This window comes from Phacochoerus africanus, chromosome X (assembly GCF_016906955.1).
Source record: "Phacochoerus africanus isolate WHEZ1 chromosome X, ROS_Pafr_v1, whole genome shotgun sequence".
In the NCBI taxonomy this organism is placed as follows: Eukaryota; Metazoa; Chordata; class Mammalia; order Artiodactyla; family Suidae; genus Phacochoerus; species Phacochoerus africanus.
Genome location: NC_062560.1, coordinates 92,116,367 through 92,136,810, shown reverse-complemented (window position 1 = coordinate 92,136,810; position 20,444 = coordinate 92,116,367). Strand labels below are relative to the sequence as shown.

Sequence of the window (20,444 nt, the reverse complement as noted above, 5' to 3'; positions counted from 1 at the left end):
ACCAGTCTGAAGGAGCTGATCTATGAGCAAAGGTTCTAAGATTCTAGAAGGGCTGGACACCGAAAGGTGAACTGGGGACAAGGCTCTTCTTGTTCGGTCGCCCCAGGGCCCCTTGTTGTTGACCACGTACTCAGACACCCCCTCCTCCATGAATCCAAATGTGTGTGTGCCTGTGGCAGGCCTCCCCAACTGAGGCGCCCATGTCACTTTAGCCTCTGGGGCAGCCAAGTGGGCCCTGGGGTGGCCACAGTCTCCGGGGCTGGCCCACTTACCAGTGTCCCAGGTGAATGTGGTTTTATTCTTTTTTTTTTTTTTTGGCCACACCCATGGCATGGGGAGGTTCCCAGGACAGGGATTGAACCCGCACCACGGAAGTGACAATTAAGCCCTTAATCGCTAGGCCACCGGGGAACTCCATGAATGTGATTTTCTTTTTTTTTTTTTTTTGGTTTTTGGTTTTTGGCCGCCCTGCGGCATATGGAGTTCCCAGATCAGGGAGCAGATCTGAGATGCAGTTGTGACCTAAGCCACAGCTGTGCCACAGCTGGAACTCCTCCACTAATGTGATTTTTTTTCTTTCAGTCTTTTTAGGGCCGCACCCATGGCATATGGAGGTTCCCAGGCTCGGGATCCAATTGGAGCTGCAGCCACCGGCTTACAATACAGCCACATCAACGTCAGATACAAGCTGCGTCTGTGACCCGCACCACAGCTCACGGCAACGCCAGATCCTTAACCCAGTGAGCGAGGCCAGGTATTGAACCTGCATCCTCAGGGATGCTAGTCAGATTCATTTCCACTGAGCCATGATGGGAACTCCTAATGTGATCTTCTGTGCATGCTATGACACGAGAATGATTGGGAAGCGATGGCCTGGGGGTAGCTCCAAGTTCCTCAAGCCCCCCCTGTCCTGTGCTGAAGATCTCTCACAGGTTGATCGGACACTTCCCAGCCTTCCCTAGCATGGGCTGACCTTAATCTGGGGTCAAGACGGGTCCCAGAAGGTTGAGAATGGAAAGATGAGCCCCCAAGGCCCAGTGTCTGAACCACTTCAGAATCACTGAATCCTACCCAACAGGCTCAAATTCTCTTTCTCAAGTTACCTTCTGTTTTTGTTCCCCAGGCCTGTTCCTGGGAAGAAGCAGCCCCTCAATGGCAGGCTTACCTTGGCATCCATGATGCTGGTCTCCACCCGGGCCACGCCCTGGTTCTCCCGGAACAGCTGGATCTTGCTGATCTTGCTGAACTCGGACAGCACAGTGGTGAGGTTGGTTTTGAGGTCAATAACATGGCTGATGCCGTGACGGGGTCCCACCAGGAGGGTGGTGGCCGACTGCTTCTCATCCTGGTGTCCCCGTGTGGCGGGCAGCATTCCCAGAAGGACGGGCAGAGGAAGCGAGGTGAGGAGGCAGGAGGAGGAGATAGAAAACAGGCATTGGACCCGTTCTGCTGGGAGGTCTCAAAACATCTGGAGCTCAGTGCCAGGGCAGGAGGACAACCTCGAGGGGAAAATGGTCTGGGAACGTCCCTGCTCCCAAGACAGGGCCTCGACTCATCAGTCTAAATGGACACAGAAGCCTTAGTAGCAGGGAGCGTGAAGCGGGCAGCAGGAGGGCTGGTTCTAGCAAAATCGTCAACTAAGTGAGGTGTGTTTAGGTGCTTTCAGGGCACCCTCATCCTACCGAGCTCCTGGGATTTCCCATTTGTTGCCAAGAGCCACTCAAGGCCCCCGACTGGGGGCTCTGTCTGAACAGGTGGCATCCTGTGTTTGGTCTTTACCCCCCCCCCCCCCAGCAGCCACTCAAATTTGCACTTCTCACCTGGTGCTCAAAGCTAAAGCGAAAATGTAACCCTGCCTAAGGTGTTAAATATTGGCCTCATGGCTGGCGGGGGCCGGGGGGGGGTGTTCCCTCTTCACGAAGATATTTGCCCTTCCACAGGCACCCCAGCAGTCTTACCCCAGAGGAATGATCGACAAAACTTTCAGCAGCGGGCTTTCAGTGATTCTAAAATCCCAGTATGGAAAGGGCCACCTCTGTGCCCGATGGGTTGGATGCCCTTAAGGGGTCCCAACAGGCTCCTTGGTGCCATCAAGCCTGAGCCCTCTGCCGGCCCCTTCCGTGGCATTAGCATCACCCCGAGGAACCCCTTCCATCTGCTCTGGACACCTCGATACGCGGCTTTCCATCAATGCACCCGCGAGCATGACAGCGTGTTCCCCAGCGCATGACAAGCACCTGGATGCAGTCAGCAAGGTACTTTGAATTCCCTTTCCCTGCGGCTCACGGGGGTAAACTAGCCTGGGTCACAGTCTTGGTTGGAGGGACCACTGTGCCCCACCTGAGATGAGTGGGGATCTAGTGAAGGCTCCAGGCAGGCAAAGGGGAAGTCTGGGGCGGGGACTGAGGGAGTATGAATGAGTAAGAGCAATGAAACGATTGGCAAACTCTGGCCCCCGGGCCAAATCCAGGCCTCTGCCCACGAACGAAGAATGGTTTGGTCCATTTTTCAATGGTTGGAAAAAATTCAGAAGAACCATGTTTTATGGCACATGACAATCACATGAAATTCAAATTTCAGGGTCCTGAAATAAAGAGCTGTTGGAATACGGCCAGGCTCATTTGTTTAGGCATTGTCCGCGCCTGCAGTGGCAGAGCTGAGTAGTTGCGACAGGGGCCTTCAGGGCCTGCCTGCCAAGCCTAAACTATTCACTTCTCTGGCATTTTATGGAAGAAGTTTGCTGACCCCTGAAATTGAGGAAAGGAGGCACCAAAGAGCCCTGGAGGGACAGTGAAAACAAATATTGCTTCTTACTTTAACCATTCTACCAGAGCACCACAGGAAGGCAGAGGGAGAAGAAGGAGGAAGAGGAACTATTTGCTGACAGAAAATGCCACCCCAGAGATCTAATGGAGTCCCCCCAACTAAGGAGAAGCACCCACCCAAGGGCTCCCGTCCCCTCCCTGCCCTCACTGACCAGGCCCACAGTGTTGAACAAAACGCCCGTGAACGTCGGAAGTTCATTCAGAATTCGAAGATACTGGAGTTTGGCCTGAATTGCAGAGCCCTGTGGAAACAACCCACCCAGAAATATGAGAGACATGAGGTGCACACGAAAGACAAACCTGCATTCACAGGAAGGAGGGTCAACAGCTTAGCGCAGGCACCAGTCCGACGAGTTAGCAAGCCTACGGTGGGAGTGCGAGCGCCCCCTGGGGAAAACTGCAGGAAGGTTCCAGTTTGGACAGCTCTGGCCAGACTCTAGCATCCCATCCCCCACCCCTTTTTTACTTTTTCAGGCCACACCCGCGGGATGCGGAGGTTCCCAGGCTAGGAGTTGAATCAGAGCTGCAGCTTCGGGCCGACACCACAGCCACAGCCACGCCAGATTGGAGCCGCATTTGCGACCTACACCACAGCTCCATGCAACGCCAGATCCTTAACCCACTGAGCAAAGCCAAGGATCGAACCCACATCCTCATGGGTCCTAGTCGGGTTCTTTTTTTTTCTTTTTTTTTTTTTGTCTTTTTGCCATTTCTTGGGTTGCTCCCACGGCATATGGAGGTTCCCAGGCTAGGGGTCGAATTAGAGCCGAGGTTCCCAGGCTAGGGGTCGAATTAGAGCCGTAGCCACCGGCCTACGCCAGAGCCACAGCAACGAGGGATCCGAGCCGCGTCTGCAACCTACACCACAGCTCACAGCAACGCCAGATCCTTAACCCACTGAGCAAGGGCAGGGATCGAACCTGCAACCTCATGGTTCCTAGTCGGATTCGTTAACCACTGCGCCACGACGGGAACTCCTAGTCGGGTTCTTAACTCTCTGAGCCACAATAGGAACTCCCTCATCTCCCTTTTTTTTTTTTTGTCTTTTTGCCATTTCTTGGGCCGCTCCCGCAGCATATGGAGGTTCCCAGGCTAGGAGTTGAATCAGAGCTACAGCTGCGGGCCGATACCACAGCCACAGCCACGCCAGATCCAAGCCATGTCTGTGACCTACACCACAGCTCACGGCAATGCCAGATCCTTAACCCACTGAGCGAGGCCAGGGATCGAACCCGCAACCTCGTGCTTCCTAGTCGGATTGGTTTCCGCTGTGCCACGACGGGAACTCCCCTTTCTAAACCCTTCTCTTACCTCCCGATCCTCATTCCTGAAGAATCCAGCTTATTCATTTTGTTCTTGGGTTAATTTCAATGCCTTTCCCCAACCCAGACACCCCACAACATCTGTACCTTCTCTCCTGAGATTCCTGATGGTCACTATACTGGCCATTCCCAACAGACTGGGGGGTCCCATTCAATACCTCTAATCCTGAGCACCCCTAAGACCCAGGCCTGCCCTTCCTCTGGCATTCTTTCAGGGAAATGTCTCCATTGGTGCTACAGGCATCCCCTGGGCTCTTGAGCCAGAAACCTGCGAGTCACACTGGACCCCTCCCTCAGCTTCTCATCTGAGGGCCGCTGGTCACCAAGTCATCTTTGTTGCTTTTTTAGGGCTAGAAGTTCCCAGGCTAGGGGTTGAATCGGAGCTGCACCACAGCCATAACAACGCCAGATCCGAGCCACATCTGCAACCTACACCGCAGCTTGTGGCAATGCTGGATCCTTAACCCACTGAGCAAGGCCAGGAATCAAACCCGCATCCTCATGGATACTAGTTGGGTTCGTAACCTGCTGAGCGACAACGGGAACTCCCACACCAAGTCATCTTGATTCCCTCTCCACCCTACCCATCCCTCTTCTCTAGCCCCATGGTTCCTGCCTCCATATCCCCCACTTGCTTCAGGGTGACAGCCAGGTCACCTTTACTACGAACACTCCTTGCTGGCCACCCTGCCACCCTGCTGTTAGAGGGAGCAGCCTAAAACACAATCGTGTCAGCTGCCTGCTTGAATCCTTCAATGGCTCCGTGCTGCCTATGGGATGAAGCAGAATCGCCTTTCCACGGCACACAGGGCCCTCCAGGAACAGCTTCCTGCCAACTCCTCTGCCTCCTCTTCTGCCCCCATCCCACCCAGGCAGGTTCCTTGAACCCTTTGCCCTGGCATACGCTGAACCACTTGGATGCCCCTGCCTGGAAAAGTCTTCCTCCCTTTATCGCATTGAGACAATCTCCTATCTGTCCTATGAGACCCAACGCTGGTTGGAGTTCCCGTTGCGGCTCAAAGGAAACGGATCTGACTAGTGTCCATGAGGATGCAGGTTCAATCCCTGGCCTCACTCATGGGTCAAGGGTTTGGTGTTGCTGTGAGCTGTGGTGTAGGTGGCAGATGCAGCTTGGATCCTTCATCGCCATGGCTGTGGCCGTGGCCAGCAGCAACAGCTCTGATTGGACCCCTCGCCTGGGAATCTCCATATGCCACGGGTGCGACCCTGAAAAGACATAAAAAAAAAAAAAAAAAGACCCAAATCTGGCATCCATTGCACCAATTCCTGGCCTTTTCCATCTCCTTCGGGCTGGTACAGGCTGTTCCTCCTCTGTGCTTCCAGGGCACCTGCACCAGGTGGCACAATGTTGGGACTGCCTCTCGCTTCCCCACCAGCCTGTGCCTGACTCAAGGGCAGAGACCTGGCCTTCTTCATCTTTGTATCTCCAGCCCAACTGCTGGGGTGGAGTGGGGGTGCTGGGGGGTGGGCTGGAAAAAATATTTGCTGAGATGCTGGTTGGGAGCACTGAAGCTCTCCACTGGCAAGAAAACCCTCTGATTAAATATGCACATCTAGGTAGGAATGGCTTTACTTGGGGGGGCGGATTTGCATTTTAAAAGAGAAGCTAGTTGGTAATGGGCGGGGGGATCTGGAATATCTGGATATCTGGGGGCAACTGTGTCTAGTGTCTCCACCTGCATGCGGATTCTAGCACCTGTCACCACCCACCTGGCTCTAGGCCAGCTGACTGAGCCGTACAAACCTGAGAAGGGGCCTAGGCGCTGGAGAAGCAGGGAGTGGGGGCGGGGGTCCCTCAGAGGGCACCCGAGAAGGTGCAGGAGAGCACAGTGGTGACCTGAGCCCTCCACATGCCACCCACTCTCTAGATCAGACCTTTATCCCATCAGGCTGGGCTTTTCTCTCCCAGAATTCCCTGGACCAGGACTGCCGAGTTAGAAAGCTAATGAGGGACAGAGCAGTCATTTCCATGGGAAACATGTCTCCCAGGGTCTGGGGTAGTCCACCTGGCAGGTGCTCAACCAGCACTGACTAAATGGGTGAAACGATCCAAGCATTTTCTCCTCCTGCCTCTTGGCCCCTTTGCTTTGAGAACCCTGGGCTCTCCCAGTGACTTGCCACTGAGCTGTCCCTGTGGGAGGCTTGGGCTTGGGAAACACCTCTTCACAACAGCCCCCTCTATCTGGCCAAGCTGGATGTGTTCCCAAGTCAACAAAAAAAGTGGGGAGGTTCCCCCAGAAGACCACTCAGGGATCTCCCGGGGCTACTAGTCCCCAAGCCGGGTGCCCAGAAGCCAACTCTGGATACCTTGGTGCCGCTGGAAGGATGTGTTTGGTGGGCCTTCAGCTGCTGAGAGAGAGATTTCCGGAGGTTCTTCTCTTTGATGCCCTGTAGGAGGGAGGGGGGCAGAAAGGGTTCCAGGCCCCACTCCTTCCTAAAAGCAGAAGAAAAGCAAGACATTAGAGAGATGGAGTGAGACAGGGAAAGGAAGATGGTGAGACAGAAACTGATGGAATCTGAGAGACAGAGATGAAGGAAGGGAGATTAGCAGAAAGAGAGAGAGAGAGAGAGAGAGGGAGGGCTGGAGGCAGGCAGGGAACACTGGCCGCAGTTTCCCAGGAGAAGCTGTAGTTTCAGGGCGTCATGGTGTAGGTGTGAGGAATTCCAGGTCTCATTCCCATCCCAGGCCTACCTTCCTAAAAAGCAGAGCCCAGCTCAACCGCTGCACCTTCTCCCTACACAGCTATCTGCCCCCATCTGGAAGGGCCCTGGCACAACTCACTCCACATTCTTGAGCGAGATCTTCTGACTAGGTCGAGTGGCTGAGACCGTGATATAGATGTGGAGGGCAGCGAGGCCCAAAAGCATCTCCGGCTTGGGGTCCATTCCAAAGCGTTCTCGGATGACATCGTTCCGACTCTGTGAGAGAGGGCAGTCCAAACCCATCAGTTAAAGGAGATGTTCCCTCCCCACCTCCTGAGGGCCTCTCTTACATCCCAGAAAAGAATCGGGGTGTCGGGAAGCATCCTAGATCAAGGGGAAGAGGAAGGATCTGTCCTTGGGAAGAGGTAGCAGAGGAACCTTGGGTCTCAGAGGCACTATTTGCTTCCTTCAGCAGATATTGGACAGTCTTCTTCTTTTTTTTTTTTTTTCTTAGGGCCACAGGTGCAGCATATGGAGGTCCCAGGCTAGGAGGCAAATCGGAGCTACAGCTGCCAGCCACAGCCACAGCCACACGGGATCTGAGCCTTGTCTGCAAGCTACACCACATCTTGCCGCAATGCCAGATCCTTAACCCACTGAGCGAGGCCAGGGATCGAACCCACGTCCTCATGGATACTAGTCGGATTCGTTTCCACTGCATCACAATGGGAATTCCTATGTCAGGTTCTTAACCCACTGAGCCATAATGAAACCTCCCTGGACAGACTTCTTCTCAGTGACCGGTACCCACAATGGCAAGGCACAAATGGGCAGAACATCTGGGGTGCTGCAAAAGTGCGATGTGGCACCACTCCTTTTCTTTCTTCATCTTGTAAGAGACCCTCCTGCTTTTTCTCTGGGGCCTATACTTACTGCCCTCCCGGCCCCTCAACCATCTGAGGTTCCCCTACCATCTCAGATGGGGTCAAAGGAAGAAAGGCATTGGGAGCTCTCTATAGGGCTCTGGCCCAGAGGCCCAGAGTGAGAGATGGATTGTAGAGATGGGACAGAGATTCTATTCCCTGGGGTCTGGAGGTCAAAAGCAGTGATGAGTCAGTCTTCCCTAAGCCTTCCTAAAAGGGGTCTTCTGGAACTACTGGCCAAATGTATGAACCCTGAACCCTGAAGGTCAGAATCCCAGCTATGAAGGATTCAGCCTTGGTTAGACCAGCTGCCCGTTGTGTTGAGGTGGAACCAGGATGAGCTAAGAGACTAGAGAGCTACAGTGGTATCATTACAACACAGGAGAAAGTGGAAAAGGAGTGCTTCATCAATGATCACCTATGTAGAAAATCCAAAGGAATCTACAAAAAAAAAAAAAAAAAAAAAGAAGAAGAAGAAACTACTAGAACTAATGAGTTAGCAGGGTTGCAGGATATAACATCAATACACAAAACCAATTACATTTTGACAAGCTTGCAGCAACCAGAAATTAAAATTAAAAATCAAAACCATTTACAGCAGCATCCAAAAAATGAAATAATTAAGGATATTTCATTTTTCTGTCAAAACATGTCAAACACCTGTACACTGAAAAATAGAAAACACTGCTGAGAAAAATTAGAGAAGACCTAAATAGATATAGAAATAGACTGTGTTCATGGGTTGGAAAAAATATCACTAAGATGTCAATTCTCCCCAAACTGAAGTATAGATTCCACACCAATCCATCAAAATCACAGCAAGGTTTTGGTAGAAATTAACCAGCTAATTCTAAAATTCACATGGAAATGCAAAAGGACCTAGAATGGCCAAAGCAACTTTGAAAAAGAACAAAGTTGGAGGATGAACACCACCTGATTTTAAGACTTATTATAAAGCTTCAGTAATCAAAAGAGTGTGATATTGACATGAAGATAGACTAGCAGATCAATGGATTAGAATAGAGTTCAGAAATGACCCACACATACACAGACACAAAAGGAGAGAAAGGATGGTCTTTTCAATCAGTGGTGCTGGAATAATTGGATAGTCATATGGGGAAAAAAAGAACTTTGATCAGTAGCTTGTAACACATACAAACTTTCCCTCAAAATGGATTACAGACCTAAATGCAGAACTTAAAATAATAACACTTCTAGGAGAAAAAAAAAAAAAGAGCAAAATTTTTGTGACCTTGAACTCGACAAAGACTTCTTAGATATAACACCATAAGCGCAATCCATAAGAGAACAAAGGGACAAGCGGGACTCCATAAAAATTCAAACTTTTGCTCTATGAAAGATACTGTTTAGAGACTGAAAAGACAAGCCAGAGAGTGGGAGAAAATAACTCACAAATAACATAGCCAACAAACTATCTGTATCCAGAATGCATACATAACTCTCAAATCTCAATAATAAGTCAACAAACAACCCCAACAGAAAAAAATGGGCAAGAGATTTGAACACACACTTTGCCGAAAAAAGATGCAGGATGACACCGTGGCACGTGAAAAGGTGTTCCACATCCTTGGTCATCGGGGAAAACCACAATGAGATAGCACTTGCACGCTACTGGAATGACTGAAACTAAAGGAATAATCCCAACACCAAGTGCTGATGAGGATGTGGAGGAATGAGGACTCCGGAACACGTGGCTGGTGTGAATATAAAATGGTACAGCCACCTTGGAAAATAGTATTGGAGCTTCCTCAAGAAATTAAAGAAAGCTAAATCTACCATACGATCGAGCCATTCCCTTCTTAGGTATTTACCCAAGAGCAAAGAAAGCATATGTCATACAAAGACTTGTACACGAAGGCTCACAGACGCTTTATTCGTAGTAGCCCAAACCTGGAAACCACCCAAATGGCCATCAGCAGGTGAACTGATAAACAATTTTTGTGCATCTAGACCATGGCATAGTACTTAACAATAAAAAAGAATGAGCTACTGATACTTGCAGCAGCATGGGTGGATCTCAAAATCACTACGCTGAGTGAAAGAAGCCAGATCAAAATAAGTGTTCAGGAGTTCCCATCGTGGCACAGTGGAAATGAATCCGACTAGGAACCATGAGGTTGCGGGTTCGATCCCTGGCCTCGCTCAGTGGGTTAAGGATCCGGCGCTTCCATGAGCTGTGATGTAGGTCACAGACATAGCTTGGATCCTGCGTTGCTGTGGCTGTGGTGTAGGCCGGCAGCTGTAGCTCTGATTTGACCCTTAGCCTGGGAACCACCATATGCCACGGGTGCGGCCCTGAAAAGACAAAAAAAAAAAAAAAGTGTTCAGACTGTATGATTTCATTTATATAAAACTCTAGAAAATGCAAACTAACCTATAGTGACAGAAAGCAGACCAGTGGTTGGTTGCCTGGGAATGGGGGTACAAATTACAAAGGAGCCAAAGGAGACTTTGGGGGGGGCGTTGGATGTGTACCACGTCTTGATCATAGAGATGGTTTCATGGATATAAACATATGTCTACACGCATCAAATTGTCATTTTAAATATGTGCTGTTGGTTATGTCAGACCTCAGTAAGACTGTTTAGCCGTAAAAGAAGGAAGGCGGTTGAAATCCATATTGTTATAAAGGGGAGAGAGAGGGTGGGCAAGGATTTGTCACCAAATTCCAAAATATCTGAACCAAGATGATCCCCAGAAGCTTGGATGAAGACATGTAAGGCCAACAAAACGAGAAGTAAACTTATACAACTCCTAGAGGAACCGCAACCCAATGCCCCCTGGCGCGCTGGTAAAGGAGCCCAAGGCTATTTGAGAAGGGGCAGAAAGGACCACCGTGATGTCCCATCACACATCTCCAGGTATCACCATCCGAGATGAGTTTTGAGGTTTTTCTTCCCCTCTTATCAAGCACTCTGTCTGCCCCACGGGCACCTAAAACATACCATATCCCAAAGTGAACTCCTTTTTCCCCCAAACCCACGCCACCCCGGGTTCCCTAACTTGTAGGATGATACCCCCTCTTCAAGACACTCAGAGCAACCTTTTAGATATCTCTTGAATCTCACCCCACCCCTGCCATCACTGCCTTGGTTCTGGCCCACAGCATTTCTGCTCTGGATAACTGCCATAGCTCCCTAGCTGATGTATTTCCTTAGCACTATGGAAACATTTTTGAAATTGCTCCTCTGACCACGCTATGTGCCTTTCAACCTTTCTGTGCCCCCGACCTGACAGCAGAATTTCTTTACCTAGGCTGTGCATTAGAATCACCTGAGGAATTTTAAAAAATAACAATGCTTACACCCTACTCCCACAGATTTTGATTTATTTGGTCTTGGGTGGAGCAGGACATTGTTTTCAAAGCTTCCCAGATAATTCTAAGTGTGTGGCTAGGGTTGAGACCCACTGCCCTAAAGCAGTGGTTCCCAATCACGAGGGGGGGGGGCATGAGAAGCCACCTGGAAGGTTTGTTAAAACACAAATTGCCTGGCCCCACTCCCAGAGGTTGGGTTCAGTGGGACTGAACTCGGGCCCAGTAATTTGCATCTCTCATTAAGTTCCCCGGTTGATGCTGATGTTGCTGGTGTAGGGAACCACACTTTAGAACCACTGCCTAGCTTAAATAATTTTATTTATTTTTGTATTTTTTTTTTTTTTTTTTAGGGCCGCACCCGCGGCATATGGAAGTTCCCAGGCTAGGGGTCGTATCAGAGCTGCAGCTGCTGGCTTACCCTATAGCTCCAGCAACGTAGGATCTGAGCCGCGTCTGCAGCAGATACGCTGAAGCTCACGGCAATGCCGGATCCTTCACCCACTGATCAAGGCCAGGGATCGAACCTGCATACTTATGGATACTCGTCAGGTTCATTACTGCTGAGCTCCAGTGGGAACTCCTGGCTTATATCATTTTAACGCTTGTGCTTGGTGGATCTACCAAGCCCTTCACCACCTGCTTCCTGTCTCTCCCACATCATTTCTTACTGCTTCTCATCTCACATTCTGCCCTCCAGCCACAAGACGTTGCTCACAGGTCTCTTATTGTGCCGCGCCATTTTGGGCCACCAAGTCTTTGTAGATGCAAGTCAGTCCCTTTGCCGAGAAAGTGCCCCCTCTACTCCACTTCTGCCCACAGCAAATGTCCATCATCCTTCCAGGCTAAAAGTATGTATATATCACCTCCTCCGTGTAGCCTGCACTGTGCCCGTTGGAGAGTTGGTAAATTGCTTGCTGAGTGCCCATTCTGACATTGCACCCTGCCAGGCTCCTAGTGCCTGTCACACTGTCCTGTATTTATTTGCACACTTATCTGTCTACGAGCTCTAGCGATGTGAGACGGTTCTGTGCTCAACGTGATTGCCAGCACCTAGCACAGGGCCTGGCCCAGAGAAAGCGCTTAGCAAGTGTTTCTGGGTGAACTGAGTTGGGAATCGTCTCCTCCTGGCGCTACGGATTGGAGACTGGGACCTCCTGTTATCCCAAGTCAACTGGGGGAATCTCATGATGCCAGAGTTACTGGGGTTATTTGCTGCTGAAAACTGATGAGATCCGTCTAGACAAACAGACAGGATTTTGAGCCACAACCGGCTCAGGTCACCAGGCCAACCAACTTGACCATGGCTTACAAGGAGAATAGGAAAAGAGCCCTCAGAGCTCCCTATAGGTTGGAAAAACTTACATAGCGACTTCACTGTGAGGGCAGAACAGCCTGCCTGCTTGTTTGTCCATTGGTCTGTCTGTCTGTGTATTCCCAAGCCAGACTCTACCTGGATGTACAGGTACTCGAAAGCAGCAGGATCCCGACGTAGCAGCTCCACGGGGTCTTTGGGAAAGAAGCTTATCCGGAAGAGGCATTTCATTCCTTGATAGTGTGTCCGCTGCACTACCTGAGTTGCGAGGATGAGAAGCGGGAGGAAAAAGCGGGGATCAATGGCTGGCATGGCGGGAGCCAGCTGGGGAGCTTGACGGCAGGGCTTGGGGCAGAGCTGGGTGCTGTTTCCTGCTCTGGCTTCCGACATGGCCAATTCTAATTGCCCTTGGGGAAAGTGATGGTCTGTCCTTCTGACCCAAAGGGACTCGAATTGTCTTTCTTTCTTTCTTTTGATTTTGTTTTTGTTTTGGCTGCACCCACAGCATGCAGAAGTTCCCGGGCCAGGGATCAAACCCGAGTTGCAATTGTAACCTGGGCCATGGCTGCGGCAATACCGGATCCTTAACTGGCTGCCCCACACAGGAACTTCCAAAAGTGACTAGAATTTCTGAATCACTTATTCATGACTTAGCCTTTATCAACAATCTAAGGCCCAAGACACAAGGTAGGAAGAAAAGGCTCCTGGGAACTTCTCTGACTTTTTTTGCTGTGGAGCCAATGCCTTTACCTGGCAGAAGGGCTCAGCCCTCAATCACAGGAAGTTACTGATGAGAAACCAAATCAAAGACTGAAAAATCTCATTTGGAGGTATGGCTGAAACAAGTTGGCAATATACCAGCAACTGCCGAAGCTGGGATGGGTAATGAGGCTTCATTATCCGAGTCCTTCTACTTTGGTGGATGTTTGAGATTTTTTAGCGATAAAAATGCTTAAAATCCCATTTGGAACAGGAGACCAATTGGATGCAAAAGGCCTTTTGAGGGGTAGGGACGCACATAGGCCTCCCTCCAGGCAGGTCACCCATAACTTTTCCTTTACAGATGGGAACCTGGAAGTCTCGACTGCATTTGGCTGGGAGCTAAACTTGGAGAGTTCTTCTTTCCTAAATCCTTTCATGTTTTTGGTGTGTGTCTGATTTAGCTTTTTTTTTTTTTTTTTTTAGGGCTGCACCTGTGGTGTATGGAAGTTCCCAGGCTAGGGGTCGAATTGGAGCTACAGCCACTGGCCTACACCACAGCCGCAGCAGTGAGAGATCCGAGCCATGTCTGCGACCTACACCACAGCTCACGGCAACGCCGGATCCTTAACCCACTGAGCGAGGCCAGGGATCAAACCCACATCCTCATAGTTACTAGTCGGATTCGTTGCCGTGGAGCTGCGACAGGAACTCCCTGATTTCAGTTTTTGTTTCGCTTCCATTGGACATTTCTTCCCAACTGTCCCTCTTTAACTCCTTCCCTCCTTCCCTGGGAATATGGACTGGTCCTGGTTGCCTCCCTTGCTCTTCTTGGTGCTTCACCATTGGTGAAACACTATCCAGCAATCCTGGATTTCCCCAGCCTGTTTCCATACGGCAAAGGCTAGGAAGTTAAGACACTTTCTCCCGCTCTGCCTTGCAAGTTGACACGGGTGACCTGCTGTCCATTCTTGGCATGACTCACCCCATTCCCAGCCCACACATGTCCTAGCCTCAAGGGTCTTGCTAGACTCCACTCGCTGACCCTCCTGTATTACAGCCATCACCTGAAGGTCAAGTTTCCTCTCAGAGGCGGAAAAAGTCTAGCAGTGAATCACCACCCCAGTCTTTCTCCACTAGTGACCACTATGACTTATCACCTTCATGCCTTCTTTGGGTCATAAGGGACATTTTTTGTTGTCTTTTGTTGTCTTTTTGTCTTTTTGCCTTTTCGAGGGCCGTTCCTGTGGCATATGGAGTTCCCAGGCTAGGGGTCTAATCAGAGCTGTTGCTGCTGGCCTACGCCAGAGCCACAGCAATGTGGGATCTGAGCCACATCTGTGACCTACACCACACCTCACAGCAACGCCGGATCCTTAACCCACTGAGCAAGGCCAGGGACCGAACCCGCAACCTCATGGTTCCTAGTTGGATTCGTTAACCACTGCGCCACGATGGGAACTCCCGTAAGGGACATTCTTAAAAGGCCTCTGCAGGTGGGCTGTACAGACCTTGACTGAGAACTGTGACTTTTGGGAGCTGGCTCAACCCAATATAATAAATGTCCAGAAAGAGAGTACCTGGTGGTCTACTAGAGGCCACCTGCAAAGCTATCGAGCCAGGACAAAGGAGTTACTTACATAAGCCAGGGGCTGCTTGTCCTGGAGAAGCAGGAACTTGTGGTTCTGTTCTGGTCCAGCGTACTCAAGGACAAGAGCAAAGTGCTCAATGTACCTCAGGGAAAGCCGGTCCTGTAATGTCACCATCACATCCTATGGAAGATAGAAGAACTTTGAGAGAGAGATCTATTCCAGCTTTAAGATACCCAAGTCCCCAAGATAGGGGAGGGCAACTGAACATCAAGAAAGATTAAAAAAAAAAAAAAAAGAAGAAGTTCCCATCGTGGCTCAGTGGTAATGAGCCCAACTAGTATCCATAAGGATGCAGGTTTGATCCCTGGCCTTGCACAGTGGGTTAAGGATCCGGTGTTGCCGTGAGGTGTGGTGTAGGTCGCAGATGTGGCTTGGATCCAGAGTTGCTGTGGCTGTGGTATAGGCTGGCGGCTACAGCTCCAATTCGACCCCTAGCCTGGGAACTTCCATGTGTTGAGGGCGTGGCCCTAAAAAGACAAAAGAAAAAAAAAAAAGAAAGAAAGATAGTCCTGGGGAGAAAACCGAGGCTGGGGAAGTGGGCTAGGCAGAGGAGAGTGACCCACAAGTGCTGTTGAGGCCTGGGGAACACCAAAGTTGCAGGGGGTTGGAGATGAGGTTTCTGAACTTGGGCTGGCTGGGCAGACCAAAAGAAGGTCATTGGCATTCCCGCTGTGGCACAATGGGATCACCAGTGTCTTGGGGGTGCTGGGACACAGGTTTAATCCCTGGCCTGGCACAGTGGGTTAAGGATCTGGCATTGCTGCAGCTTCGGTTTAGGTCACAACTGCAGCTGCGGTTTAGGTCGCAACTACAGCTCAGATCTGATCCCTGGCCCGGGAGCTCCATATGCCACAGGGCGGCCAAAAAAAAAATAATAATAATAATAAGGTTATGACCCTCCCCACCTCTTTCCTTCCATTCAACACATTTATCTCCTGTGTGCGTACTAAGTGCCAGGCACTGTGCTGGCTCTGCCCTCACCTTCTCACAGAAGTCAGAATGTTCACTCTGGTTTGTCCAGCAACTCTTTCCATAGGAATTAACAAAAGCCAAACCCATAATTACATGATTAAAAAGCAGACAACTTTGGGATTCATCATCTAAATCAAGTGACTGGAGTTACCGGCAATCATGTTCACTGCTGAGTGTAGCTGGCATTTTTTTTTTTTTTTAAGTGCCGAACCCGCAGCATATGGAGGATCCCAGGCTAGGGGTCGAATCGGAGCTATAGCTCCCGGCCTACACCACAACCGCAGCAACTCGGGATCCGAGCCGCGTCTGCAACCTACACGACAGCTCATGGCAATGCCAGATCCTTAACTCACTGAGCAAAGCCAGGGATTGAACCTGTGTCCTCATGGATCCTAGTCAGATTTGTTTCTGCTGAGCCATGATGGGAACTCGGTAGCTGGCTTTTCGAGACGATCAATTTAACAACTTGAAAAATGTGTCTGGGCGGAGGAACCATGTCACGTGTTTCGTGTACAGTCACGAATCTGATTACCTCTGTGCTCCGTCTGCTCTGCTGCCCTCCTTTGAATATTAGGGTGTCTGGAAACCTATCCGTGGGGGCTGCCCACATGCCACTTTTGAGACTTCTGCCATCTATTTGCTGTGACTTCGGCATACACCAGCCTCCAGCGGGTCCGTTGGTAGAGTTGGCATCACTCAGCCCCACCCCTCACCCCCCAAAGGCCGGCAAGAAGCAGGCTTGGGAATGCGAAGCTGCTTTCCAGCCAGAGTTGCCAAACAAGCCCCTCAGTGAACATCGACAGCCCTTTAGCTATTCAAATGTTAGGCTGGCAATTGGTGGGTACTTGAGAGCATCTCTTTATCCAAGTAGTCACAGAGGCGCCAGTGTTGTTGGAGTTCTGGCAGCGACAAATGAGGTGTTTTTTTTTTTTTTTTTTTTGCAGTTCGGCTGTGTTGGGACTGTGGATAGCCAAGCTGGTGATTGCCAACTGGTGTTACAAGTGTAACAGCCCCCGTGCCAGGCTGTCGATTCACAGTACCTGTGGGACAAGTACCTCTCTGGGACAAGTGGCTTGGCAGCCTGTCCAAGTTCCAATGAACAGCCAGTGCACTCTCCCTGCAAGTTACGTGTAAGATCACAAGCCAGGGGACAGTGCTGTCCTGGACGGCAGGGTACCTGCAGGCCCCAGTGGAGGAGATGCTGTGAACTGGGAGAAGTAAATGCACCGGTGTGGAGACAGAGCTACGGTGGACAGAGCGGCCCATCAATTAACACCAAGGGGGATTCTGGGAGTTCCCTGGTGGCCTAGCAGGTTAAGGACCTGGCAGTGCCACTGCTGTGGCTTGGGTCGCTGCTGTGGTGTGGATTCGATCCCTGGCCCGGAAACTTCTGCACACCACGGATGCAGAAGAAGAAGAAGAAAAGAAAAAACAAGAAAGGAGGATTCTGACACCCACATCTGGAGGAGGGACACTTGGACACCCCCAGGGGGCCCAGTTCCAATGTCTCTCCCACAGATGGAAGCCTTCCATAGGCAAGACACCATCCAGGGGCAACCTCAGGACTATGTTTTGGTCCCAGGTCACCTGGGGGCCCCACTCAAGCCCAAGGCCTTGGTTCAATGAACACGGCCCAGGGATTCACAACTCGGGCGCTACTGACACTTGGGACAGGACAGTTTTTCATCATTCAGGGATTGTCCCGCTCCTTGCAGGACAGTTAGCATTTCTGACCCGGAGACACTAAATGCCAGACTACAGGGATGACCCCAAATACCCTCACACATTCCCCAAAACCACACTCGGAGGGGGCAGTGCTGACCCTGGCTGAGAAGAGCTGGCAAGGCCAATTCTGGGCACCTGATAAGATCTCTTAGGGAAAGCTTCCTGGCCCAGGGCTTTCTATCTTTATAGGGTTGTCCTGGCCCCAGCAGGGGTACCAGCAGGACACCTGTGGGTCAAGGTGGGTTTTCTGGGCAGGCGCTGTAACTTCCCAGCAGTCTGGGCAGCATTAATAGCATGGAAACATTCATTTGGGGGATGGTATTCTCTCCCTCTCTCTTTTTTTTTTAATGCGGCACCTGCCACATATGGAGGTTCCCAGGCTAGGGGTCGAATTGGAGCTGCAGGTGTAGGTCTACACCACAGCCATGGCAACAGAGGATCCGAGCCACATCTGCACCCACGCCACGGCTTGAGGCAATGCCGGATCCTTAACCCACTGAGCGAGGCCAGGGATTGAACCCGCATCCTCAAGAAGACTATGTCAGGTTCTTTTTCTTTTTTTTTTTGCAGTTTTTTAAATTTATTTTTTCATTTTTTTATTACTCAAATGAATTTATCACATCTGTAGTTGTATAATGATCATAACAATCTAATTTCACAGGATTTCCAAGAAGACTATGTCAGGTTCTTAACCCACTGAGCCACAACGGGAACTCTGGTCTTCTCTTTTTGGAGAGAATCCAGGAGAAGCAGGAGCCGATATTTCTGTTCCAGAGCTGACTCGAACCTGGAGGTTAATAGTACCACCGCCCCTCCTCCTCAGGGGAGTAACTACTGGCTGAGCTGTTAAGAATCGGAGCTCAGTAATTGCTCTTCCTGTGAAAGGAATCGCCAAAGGGACTGTTGGTGGACTTTTCAAATCTTGGTTCAGTGCTTAAAATCTGGTTGTTATTTTAAAAGCAAGGCATGGATAAGCTAATCTCCCGAGAGATGGTTTGTTGATTTCTGTGTGTACACTTGCGTAGGTGTTATTGTATCAATATACATCACTTTGGCTTTATAAATGGTTTAATGATCGTCACAGTCTTTAGCTCTGCCGAGTCTGAAGGATGTAGGGCAACAGCAACACAGAGCAGTTCGGAAGCAGATGCGTGCGCACAGGTGCACACGTGCGCGCGCGCGCGCACACACACACACATACACACGCACACAACTTTTCAGTCCTACACCCAGCTGGGCACACAACCGTCCCCCAGCACAGTCACTGCGGAGTGTATGCTTTTTCAACCTGGTGCTCCCAGCAGCAGGAGCTCAAAGGCCAAGGCCACCTTGCTCTGGCAGCGAGTGGCTCTGGGCAGACTCAGAGGACCCCGGGGCTCAGCAGCTGTGCGCGCTTGGAGAGGACAAAGCTGACCCGGGAGAGGGGACTCTGCATACCTTAACAGTGGTCCGGCCATCAAATGTGAACGACTTGATCTGTCCATTTTCTAAGAAAACCTTCAGGACGTTGGGGATGAGGAGAAGAGCTTCTTTCTTCATCATTTTCTGTGAACAGGCAGGGAAAGGACAGGAGAGGGGCTCACACAGAAGGAGGAGGGAAGCCAGAGGAGGGGCGAGGAAAGGAGGAGAAAAGAGAAAAGGGGACAGGGAGCCAGAGGCAGGGAGGGACAGACAGACAGAGGGAGGAATTGATCAATGATAATGTTACGTGGAGACCAGAAACAAATCCTCCAAGAACACACGGGGCCATAGCAAAAGCTCCCCCTTCATTCAATGTCACAGCACACGTGGAGTCCACTGCGGCTCAAAGCTCCACAGATCAGAGTGGGGCTTGGCCCGCAGGAACCACCAAACACAGAGGGCTGATGGAAGGCCTTAGCGGCCCGCCTCACTCACCTGCTCTCACCTCCTATCATCCACGGCCGCTTTCCTTTCCACTGGGCCCTTCGCACATCGAGATTGCTTCCACATCAGGCCTTTGCTCTGCCATTCTCCCTCCTACCTGGTCCCCTAGGTCCTCTCTGACCGGGCTCCTGCCTACTTCTCCAGAGTCTTGGAGGTACCCACACCACCCTCTCTTTTTTTCCCCCGTCTTAGCCACACCCTTGGCATATGGACGTTTCTGGGCCAGGGATCGAATCCAAGCCACTGCGTTGCCCTTCACCACAGCTGTGGCAACGCTGGATCCTTAACCCACTGAGCTGGGCTGGGGATGGAACCTGCGCCGCCACAGAAGACAATTCGGGATCATTAACCCACCGCACCACAGCGGGAACTCCCACGCTGCTCTTTCATGCCTCCATACCTCTAATAACTCATCATGCAAGGACTGCCTCACTCCCTGCAGGACACTGAGCATCTCTAACTGAGACACTAAATGCCAAGAGCATGCCAAATAGTTGGGATGACCCCAAACACCCTCAGGCATTCCCCAAAGCTCTCTGAGAGTGGGCGGTACTGACCCTGATTGAGCATCACTGGCAAAGTCCATTTTTGAACCCCTGATAATTCCTTAACAACCGCTTTTCTGGCCCAGGTGTTTCTGTATTTATAGAGTGGTCCATGTTAGGTTGTCAATAAGTATTTACTAAATAAAGACGGCTCCCTCTGCCTTCCTCTTTTGCTCCTTGGCAAACTCCTACTCATCCTTCAGAACCCAGATCACATATGAATTCTGTAACGCCTGGCCAATATCATCAGGTACTTGGACCTGGTGTTCCCACTTGTTCCTATAGCAACTTACACACACCTCTCTTAAGTGCTTTTATATTTTCGAAGAATGTTTGCCTTTCACAATCAAACAGAGAATCTGGAACACCACGACCATGTCCTATTCAATCTTTGTAGTCTCGACATTGGGCAGAGTTCCCAGCACACAGTTGGTGCTCAATAAAGGGCTGCTGAATATATGAACAGTCGCTGCTTAATATGTGCTTACTCGAATGATTAGACTCATTAGGAGAATCTGACCATTTCCTCGGGCCAACATCAGCAGTTCCACAGGAACTGAAAA

At 50.6% G+C, this 20,444-nt stretch overlaps 1 protein-coding gene across 1 annotated transcript in view; it reads right to left on the bottom strand.

Moving 5' to 3' along the window:
* The window catches only part of FRMPD3 (FERM and PDZ domain containing 3), a 44,962-nt gene extending 25,986 nt beyond the window's left edge, over nucleotides 1–18,976 (bottom strand). The window contains exons 1-7 of the mRNA XM_047764860.1: nucleotides 18,869–18,976; nucleotides 14,723–14,854; nucleotides 12,522–12,641; nucleotides 6,951–7,087; nucleotides 6,476–6,602; nucleotides 2,978–3,067; nucleotides 1,166–1,345 (exon numbers count right to left, since the gene is read on the bottom strand). Of these exons, the coding sequence (XP_047620816.1) occupies nucleotides 1,166–1,345; nucleotides 2,978–3,067; nucleotides 6,476–6,602; nucleotides 6,951–7,087; nucleotides 12,522–12,641; nucleotides 14,723–14,854; nucleotides 18,869–18,973 (891 nt within the window). The 5' untranslated portion in view covers nucleotides 18,974–18,976. The remainder of the gene's footprint in view (nucleotides 1–1,165; nucleotides 1,346–2,977; nucleotides 3,068–6,475; nucleotides 6,603–6,950; nucleotides 7,088–12,521; nucleotides 12,642–14,722; nucleotides 14,855–18,868) is intronic.
* Between the last annotated feature and the right edge of the window lie 1,468 nt (nucleotides 18,977–20,444).